Genomic DNA, 10258 nt, shown 5'->3' on the forward strand with positions numbered 1-10258 from the left:
GTAGCCAAGACATTCCAAAAGACAATGATCCAGATAGGAGAATAAATTCTGCCAGGCATCAAGATTCACACTACTCAACAGAAATAAAGCGCTGTGAATACTGTGTGCTTATGATCCTCTTCTGATGATAATTAAGGATTTGTCGGATGAGAAATTTGTTATTTGATGTTACACTGATGCCTAAAATAATTTTATTTATGTGTTTCTTTTACATCACATCTTCCTAATAAAAATAATTCAAGAGAAAAACTATAGTAATTAAGACCATGTGGTTTTAGTGCAAGGGGAGACAAATACTCCATTGGAATAGAACAGAGTCCAGAAACGAATGCAAACACACAGTACCCTGACTGATGACAGAGAAGGAATTGCAGGGCATTGAAAAGGAGGGACTATAGTACAAATGGTTCTTGGAGAACAGTTTATCTATGTAAAAAAAGAAACGAAACGGTAAGAGATTCATACCTCACACCATGTGAAAATCCCTTACAGATGTATTGAAGGCTTAAACGTAAAATGCAAAACTATCAGATATTTAGAAGCCCATACAGGAGTACAACTTTAGGACCTCAGTTTAAGGAGCAAGCACAAACCAATAAGGAAAATGATAAACTCAACTACATTAAAATTAAGGACTTCTGGGGACTGGCCCGATGGCACATCAGTAAGTTCGCATGTTCTGCTTTGGTGGCCCTGGGTTCACCAGTTCACATCCCGGGTGTGCACCTACACGCTGTTTGGCAAGCCATGCTGTGGCAGGCGTCCCACCTATAAAGTAGAGGAAGATGGGAACGCATGTTATCTCAGGGCCAGTCTTCCTCAGCAAAAAGAGGAGGATTGGTGGCAGATGTTAGCTCGGGGCCAATCTTCCCCCTCCCCCCTCAAAAAATTAAGAACCTCCAAAAAAAGAGAGCCTCCAAGGAAAGTAACAAGATGAGCCACATGCTGGAATAAGATATTTAAGTGTATAAAGCTGGTAAAGAATTAATATCTAGAATATATAAAGAACTCCGGGGGCCAGCCCCACGGCCGAGTGGCTGAGTTTGTGCGATCCTCTTGGGCGGCCCAGGGTTTTGCTGATTTGGATCCCAGGCATGGACATGGCACCACTCGTCAGGCCATGCTGAGGCGGCGTCCCACACAGCACAATCAGAGGAACTCACAACTAGAACATACAACTGTGTACTGGGGGGCTTTGGGGAGAAGAAGAAAAAGAAAAAAAGAAGATTGGCAACAGATGTTAGCTCAGGTGCCAATCTTTAAAAGTATATATATATATACTTATATATATACTTTATATATATATAAACAACTCCTAAAAATCAATAAGAAAATTATAACCTAATTAAAAAACTGGGCAAAAGACACATTTTGAAGGAAATGAACTGCATGAGTCCCTAAATGTATGCTTAAGATCATTTTAATAAATAAAATGTAAATTAAAACTAAAATGAGATCTATTCCATACTTACCAAATTGGCAAACGTTAAAAATATTAGAGAATATTTGTTGACAAGTTGTGTGGCAACGTGAACTTGCATCTACTGCCGGTAGCGATGGAACGACTACTTTGGAAAAGTTTGTCACTACCTGCCCAAATTGGCGTGCCTTACTCTAGAATCCAGCAATTACATTCCTTGTTTGGGGGAAACTCTTTCATCAGTGCATCTAGAGGCATATAAAAGGATAGTCATTGTAGAACTATTTGAAACGTGCATAAACCTGAACAATTACCCACGTGTCTATTAATAGTAGAATACACTGTGGTATATTCATACAGTGGGATATTACATAGCAAGAAAAATTAAACATTAGACACACATATATATATGTATGTGTGTATATATATATGTACGTATATATATATATATATGTTGTTCTTTCATTTGCTATTCCCAAGAAGAGTATTACACCCATCTTGTAAGTAAGGGAGGGCTCAGAGACCAAAACTTTGGTTAAGTCACTTGTCTGAAGTCATAAAGCACCTAAGTGGTGGGCCGTAGCTTCCTGCCCAGTCTTGTCTGACTTCTATGAGCTTTCTTGATAGAGTCCCCAAACCCTATCCTATAGCCTTCTCTGACCCCTCAGTAGCCATCTTCCCTTGCATGCCCCTAAGCCAAAGAAGCCCGGAGGGAAAAACAAAAGACTGGGAAGCTTCCTCAGAGCCCACCCAAATCTGCCGTGGGTCCTGCTCCCAAGCCTTGAAGACTCACAGGGAGAATCTGCTCCCTCTGCCCCATGGTAGCTCTTCTGAAATATGAAGAAAAGACGTGGCCCCTGTAGCTAACGTCTGCCATTAACAAGCTGGGTGACCTTGACCATTACTCCCTCTAAGCCTCGGTTTCCTAGCCTATTGACTGAGAAAATTGGGTTAATGATCTAAATTTCCTTCCAGCTCTGAGATTCTGTGATTCTAGATATAAAAGAAGTCTTCTTAGTGAAAACCAAAGTACACTGATTTGAATTTCCAAGGTCAGAGAGCACGCTTGTGAATTAGCTGATCTGTCGAAGGCACAGATATTTGTCAGGAGATAACCTCTTGAAGAGCTGAAAGCCAAAGCAATCTGACTCCGCACCACTTGAGCAAAGTTGCAAAAATGGCAATGCAAAATGTTAAGCCCAATTCGGCTGCCACCCCTCTCCAACATGACTATTATGAATGTCATTTGCCAACTGGCTTCACATGAGCCCTCGCAGGCAAAGCACTTGCTAGTGTGAGGGAGGGAAAGATGTATTGACCTGGAAAAGGGACAATCTAAGTTCGGGTCTCGGTTCAGCCACTTTGGGGCTGTTTCACCTCGGACCGGTTTTTTCACCTCTTTCAGCTTCAGCTTCTTCATCTATAAAATGGGATGACAATTCCTGTCCTGTGTGGCCTTCACTAGATTTTTGTGCAGTTTTAATGAGATAGTGGCTGTCAAAATGCCTTAAAAACTATAATGTCATCAACATGAATTTTACCTCACGAATTACTTGAGAACCAGAGCTAAGATATCACCAGGCCCAAGGATTCCCAGAATTCAGTGCGACTAGCTAAACAGGGAGGTAACCCATCACACTTCAAATTTCCCCTTTTAGCATTTTGGAAAAAGCCAAACAATAGAATATTCCCAGAAGAATACAAAGATGGGAGCTCGTAACTGAGGCAAGCACTTGATTTAAGAGTAGGATTTGGTTTGGTCATGATCACAGACGATGCACTTACCTTGTGTGCCCAGAACCAGAGGAAGGTGCTTTCAAGCGCAGCCAACCTTGATAGTTCCTGAAAGGGCCAAGTCTCTCCATTGTTGGCTGCTCAATGGCAAATGGTGAAAATGTGCTTGGTGGGTAGAAAACAACACCAGTCTCCCATGGAGAGGAGGGTAGCATTATCCAGCCTGGTCATCTTCCTGAGCCAGGTTCCCTCATTTCTTGCCCAGAGTGGTCTCTGCAGAAGCCCCAGGGAAACAGGCTGTCAGTCCTGGGCTCAAGCAGCTGGGTGATTCTTAAAATGTCATCTGTTCTCACCAAAGCCTGAGGAACTACGAAGAACAGAATTGGCTAAATTGACCAGATTGTCTTTACTGTATGACTCATTCCTTTCACCAGGAGACTCACAAGTAGATTACCACAGGAAGAATCCTTTTTGTAGGTATTCCTCTGGTCTAGGCAGCCAAAGCAACCGGGACTGAAGCAACTTGAGGGATGTGGGTAACCAGTGGCCAAGTGGGTGGGGAGACATACAGACAGGCGGGCTGCTGGGTGGATGGGCTGGCAGGCGAGGACTCTGGCTTGGTAACCAGCAACCTGTTGAGAATGGGAAGGAGAACAGTGACCAGAGGGAACCAGTTGGCCAGGAGGGAAGAAGACGTAATCTGACTAAACTCTATCATTTGCTCACAGATTGAAATCTAGTCTAGATATTTGCAGTTGTTGAAAATCTTCAGAAATTTCGAAGAGCAAGAGGAGTACTAGGTGTCACATTTCTGTTCTTTATCGTGTCCTGAGAGCTAGAAGAGCTAGAACTTCGGTCTGCTGAGCCTGGGCCATTGGTAAGCTGGCTCAATAGATCTCTGCCCAATGACACTGACTAGTCAGACTCCACATCATTCCCTGTTTTCCAAGCTCTAGCCAAAAAATCTCCAGCTCCTTAAAATATTAGCAAGAAGCTAGTCTAGTTGCCTCATAAAAAGCGTTTCCTGACCATAAGCTCCTGAGAGGCACACTGCCCCATGCCCAAATCAGGTCTAAGCCCTCAGGATGATAGTGGCCTTTGCATTTTTTCTGTTGTTTGGGCCTTGGTCGCCCATGGTAAAGCTGCTAATAATAGTATAGAGTACCTAAGGATTGTCTACAGTGCCTCCTGGATCATTATTGCCTATAATCTCATGACATTTCCTCAAAATTCAATGTCTCTAACTAAATTCATTATCTTCACTTCCACACTTACCCACTCCCACATCTGCTTCTCTCTACCTCAGTGGACTGTTGGTGAGTGCTATGCACCAATATGCTCCTAGAATTCCAAACCAGAAACCTGGGAGGCAGACTAAATTTCACCTTGGATATAAAGCTAATAATGACTACCACTTATCGAATGTCTACCTTGTGCTGGGCCCAGGGCTAAGTAGTTTATGTGCATTTTGGTTCCCTGGTCCTGTTGACCTTATCTCCTTAATATCACATGAAACTTGTCGCTGCATAGTTCAGCCTTGCACCATCTCTTGTCTGGGCACTTGCAGCGACTTCATTCATTTATTTATTCAACCAATATTTGTTGAGGCTCTGCCATGTCCTAGGCATCGGGCTGAAGATTCAATGGTAAGCAAAACATATCCAATCCCTCCTCCCATGGAGCCTACATTCTAGAAGAGACAGAGTTAAGCCATTTTTCCAATCCATTCTCACACTACAGTCAGCTTGCTGTTTCTAAAACACAGATCTAACCTTTCAGACCACTACCATGCAATCTTCAGGAAACGGTCCAAACTTGTTAACTTGGCATTCAAGGCTTCACAAGCCTTTCCCAATTTTCCTCTCCAAACTCAATATCCAGCCCCCTCCCTAAGACAGATGGGGACACACATACACACACTCACATCCCTCCTTTCTGCTCCTAACATCCCATCAACTAGCCAGACTTGACTGGATCCATGTTCTCCTCACATTTCATGCATTATCACACTTGCATGACTTCAGAGTTCCTCTGTGAAAACTAGTCCCTGGGGGTTCTCCCCACCCCAAAGGTTAGTGTCCCATGAAACAAGACGGCCCATCATGGGGCTGAATGTTGGAAGAAAGCCTTTGCACTCCTTACTTCCTCTGCCTGTAATACCTTTCCCCTCTTCACCTGGCTAACTCCTACTTATCCTTCAGGTCCCAGTAGGAGGGCTCTTCCTTGTGAAGGCCTTCAATGTCCCCTCCTGCCTTCCTCTGCAGCCCCGTACTGGATGAGATACCCATCCTTTGTGCGTCCCTCCTGGTCCCACTATCATTGTTTACTGTCTGTCTCCCCCTGAGGGCAGAGGTCTCATCTGCTTTATTCACCACTCTATCCTTTGTGTCTGCCACGGGGTTGACACTGAGTGAATAAATTGTTTACTGGATAAAGGAATGAATGAATGAATCTTTGAAAAAAAAAAGAAGTGAAAGAAGTCCTAACCGAATGGATTGATATACTATGTCCACGCTTTGAAAGACAATATTGTTAAGATGTCAAATCTCCCCAAATTGATCAGTAGATTCAAGGCAGTCACAATACAAATCCCAGAAAACTTTTTAGTAGATATAGCAGATGTTAAAAAACCAAATTCTAAATTATATATAGATAAAGAAATTAGAATAGCCAAAAATATTTAGAAAAAAAAGAATAAAGTCAGAGGACTGACATTATCTGATTTCAAAGGCCCATGGAATATATACCAAGACAGAATATACCCTGGGCCACAGGGAAAACCTTAACAAATTTAAAAGAATTAAAATCATATAGAGTGTATTCTCTGGCCAAAATGGAATCAAACTAGATCTCGATAACAGAAAGATAATGGGGAAGTCTGTAAACACACAGAAGCTAAACAACACACTTCAAAAGAATCCATGGGTCAAAGAGGAAGTCTCAGGAAAATTAGAAAATACACTAAACTGAATGAAAATGAAAATACAACATACCAAAATGTGGAGGACATAGCTGAAGCAGTGCTGAGAGGGAAATTTATGTACTAAATGCATATAGAAAAAGAGGAAAACTCTCAAATCAATAATCTAAGCTCCCACCTCAAGAAGCTAAAAAAACAAGAGTGAAACAAACTCCAAGCAAACTGAAGGAAGGAAATTATAGAGATAAGAGCAGAAATTGATGAAATTGAAAACAGAAAAAAAAAGAGAAGTCAATGAAAAAAGAATTGGTTCTTTGTAAAGATCAATAAAATTGACAAACTTCTAGCAAGACTGACGAAAAAATATAGACACAAATGACCAATATTAGGAATGAAACAGAGATATCATAATAGACCCTACAGACATCAAAATGATAAGAAGGGTGTACTATGAACAACTCTACACACATATATTTGATAATTTAGACAAAACGGACCAGTTCCTTGAAAAACACAAAAAACCACAACTCATCCAATATGAAATATGTAACTTGAATAGTCCTATAACTATTAAATAAATTAAATTTCACTGGAAAATTTTACTGGAAAAATTTACCAAACACTTAAGAAAGAATTAACACCAATTCTATACAATCTCTTCCCGATAATAGAAGAGGAAAAACGCTTTTTTTTTTTTTTTCTGTTCTGATCCCAGCTTTATTGGTGGCTCTGTAGCCCCCTCGGAGCCCCGCCTGCTTGCTCAGGCCAGCCTCTTGCTCACGCGCTCGTAGGTCACGCCCCCGACTGTGGATGTCTCCACCAGCTTGTCCCCCACAATCTCCGAGGAAAAGTGAAAGTTGGGGGAGTCCACCATCAGCTTCCCACCCTCCATCTGCACAGTGGCCTTGAACTTCTTGCGCCCCACAGTCTCCATGTCACACTCCTTGCCGATGGTGAACTTGTTGGTGATGGGGTGGCCCCCGGGGTAGTGCTGGGACCAGGTGAAGTTCTGCCCATCCTGCTGCACCTCCGAGATGATCTTGAAGTTTTGGCCCTTTTCAGTAGTCTCGCTGGGGATCCCAGTGTGCTTCATGAACTCATCGTAGTTCTTCTCACTCTCGATCTCGTACTTGCCGGTGAAGGCCATGCTGCCGGGAGAGCTGGAGGCCAGAGAGCAGGCGGGGGCAGGAGAAAGCTCGTGCTGGAAAAACACTTTTTGATTAACTTTATGAAGCTAGTGTTACCATGATACCAAAACCGGACAAAAACATTACAAGAAAATAAAACTATAGACAATATCCTTCATGAGCAGAAACACAGAAGTCCACAAAAAAATAATCGCAGACTGAATTCAGCAAACATTAAAAGAATAATACAATGTGAGTAAGTGGGAAGACAGTGAACCTACAAAGGAAACAGGGAAGGAGAGAAAGAGATGGGGAAAAAAGACAGAAGAACACTATGGCTTACATGCCAAAGGAAAACCCTCAGGAGAAGGGGTATTAGTCAAGTTCATCGACTGTTGCAGAGAAGTCAAGCAAGATGAGAAATGAAACACTGCATAGTGACAAGGATGTCATTGATGAATTTGGTAAAAGCGGTGTATGAGAAGTGTTGGAGACAGGAGCCAGATTGCAGTGGGAGGGGAGTGATTGAGAGGTAAGGAAGTAGAGACATTGAGTGTAGACAACTCCTTCCAGAAGGAAGGCTATGAGAGCAAGAGAGCTTGAGAGGCAGCTGAGATAAGGCTAAGAGGAGGGATTTTTCATGCAGGAAGATTTTTGGACATATTTATATTTAATTGCTGGGGCAAAAGAGACAGGCCAGAGGAAGAGGTTATTCCCACACGTGACAGGGAAGAACTGATGAAGAGCCAGATCCTCGAGAAGGAGAAAGAGATGGGACCCACGGCACAAGCGGAGAGGTTGGCCTTGGCCTGGGGAAGGAGCCCGTATTCTCGATCATAAGAAAGAACAACACGGGTTTGCGTCTTGGACTATCTTGTGACTTTGGGCAAGTTATATGACTTCATTAAACTTCAGCTTCCCCATCTGTAAAGTGCTAATACATATATCTAACTTCTGTTTGTCGTGTCAAAATGCTACCCTCAGTCCTATTGGATTAAGAATCTACCTCATATATGAAGCCAGACCAAAAAGAGCTCACCTGAACTCTGTCCTCTGACAGACGTCCATCGATGTGATATGGTGGTCAAAGGGCTACCCAGAGTGTAACCTTGGACAAGCTACTTAACTTCTCAAAGTCTTAGTTTCCACATTTGTAAAATGGGGATGATATTAGCTCTAACCTCACAAGGTTACTGTGAGGATTAAAGGAAGTAAGACTTGTGAAGTACTTAGCATTGCTGACCTATTGTAAGTGTTTGATAAATTGCAGGTATAACCTCCAACGCAGAAAATAACTTGAGAGGAAGATTTGTGTTTTGCTCATCATAGCATATCTCACAGGACCTGTTATGGAGTTGTCACTCAGAAGATATTTGCTAAATTGAACTGTATTTCACAGAGCGACAGACATCCAGAGAACTAAGTGATTATCTAAAGTCACAGAGTGGGTTAGAGACACGGCTGGGACTAGACGCCAAGTCTACTGTCGCCTAGTCTAGAGAGAGCTCTCTCTAGTACATTACACAGTGGAGGGTGACATGCACACAAATGTCTGAGAACACAGCTACCGTGTAGGACGACATAATTATGTATAAGTAAAGACCCACTTAGTAGAATAGAAAGAGACTTTTAGTTTCATTCGCTAGCGGAACCTCATAGACAGGCCGTTCCCAATTGCTGTTTTCTGTTCTAACATTTCTATGATCTAATAGCTTTGAAGTTTCCCCTCTTAGTCTTTCAAAGTAAAAAATTGCACTTTTATACATTTAAGTTCTTATTCATCTCACAATTCTCTATGGCTTCAGGCAAATTTAATTGTTAAAATTAGCTCATGGAGCGTTGAGAGCAACGGTGATCAAGTTAAATTGATATTGCATGATCACTGTTTAATTAGATGTTGCTGTAAAATCCTTGTTAATTACAACGTTGGTATCTTTACAAAATTATGATTCACTTTTTTTATATCTCAGAGGAAATTAAGACAATGTATGTTGGGACCAGGAGTCAGATAAAGCCCTGAAAAGGTTAAAAACCCGAGGAAGTGTACACAAATATGCCCAACTGATTTTTAGTAAATGCTCAGAATAAATCCAATAGAGGAAGGACAGCCTTTTCAACTAATGGTGTTGGGGCAGCTGGACACCCACAGGCCAAAAATGAGCATAGACCAAAACCTCACACCTTATACAAAAAGTAGCACAAAACGGATCATGAATTTAAATGTAAAACATAAAACTATAAAACTTTTAGAAAAATAGCACAGAATCTTTAGGATTTGGGACTAAGCAAAGTGTTCTTAGACTTGATACTAGAAGGACAATCTGTAACAAGGAAAAATCAATAAATTGGACCTGATGAAAATGTAAAAATTTTTCCCCACAAGAGCTCCTGTGAAGAGCATTAAAAGACAAGCAGCAGACGGGAAGAAAATATTTTCAAATCACATATCCGACGAAGAACTTGTATCTAACATGTGTGAGGAACTCTCAAAATTCGATAATGAAAAATAATGAGCCAATTAGAAAATGGGCAAGAGTCATGAAGATATATTGCACCAAAGACAGTGTACAGATTTCAAAAAGCACATGAGAAGATGCTCAATGTAATTAGCCATCAAGAAATGCAAATTAAACCACAATGAGATACCACTACACACCTATCGGAACGGCTAGAATAAAACTAGTGACACCGTGAAATACCGGGGAGGATGTGGAGAAATTCGGTCACTCATACACTGCTGGGAGGAATGTAAAATGGTACAACCACTCTGGAATATTCTTAGGCAGTTTCTTGTAAAACTAAACATGCAACTTCCATACAACCCAGCAACCGCCCTCTTGGACATTTATTCCAGAGACTTTAAAACTTATGTTCATACAAAACCTTGTACACGAATGTTTATAAATGTTTTATCTGTAATAGTGCCAAACTGAAAACAACCCAGATGTCCTTCAACGTGTGAATGGATAAACAAACTGAAGTGCCAGCCATAACATAGGATTCCACTCCCCAATAACAAGGAGTGAACTAATGATACATGCAACAACCTAGATGAAT

General features: G+C 41.5%; 1 protein-coding gene across 1 annotated transcript; it reads right to left on the bottom strand.

Annotated features, from left to right (window-relative positions):
• Nucleotides 1-6834: 6834 nt before the first annotated feature.
• Nucleotides 6835-7248, bottom strand: LOC124245665 (gastrotropin-like). The gene has a single exon (XM_046673242.1). The coding sequence runs from the start codon at nucleotides 7219-7221 to the stop codon at nucleotides 6835-6837; it is 387 nt and encodes a 128-aa protein (XP_046529198.1). The 5' UTR covers nucleotides 7222-7248.
• Nucleotides 7249-10258: the final 3010 nt, after the last annotated feature.

Source organism: Equus quagga, chromosome 10 (assembly GCF_021613505.1).
Source record: "Equus quagga isolate Etosha38 chromosome 10, UCLA_HA_Equagga_1.0, whole genome shotgun sequence".
NCBI classification, from domain to species: Eukaryota; Metazoa; Chordata; class Mammalia; order Perissodactyla; family Equidae; genus Equus; species Equus quagga.

Excerpts from the sequence above, each read along its gene's own strand:
- LOC124245665 (XM_046673242.1), bottom strand. The coding sequence starts at position 7,221 with ATGGCCTTCACCGGCAAGTACGAGATCGAGAGTGAGAAGAACTACGAT.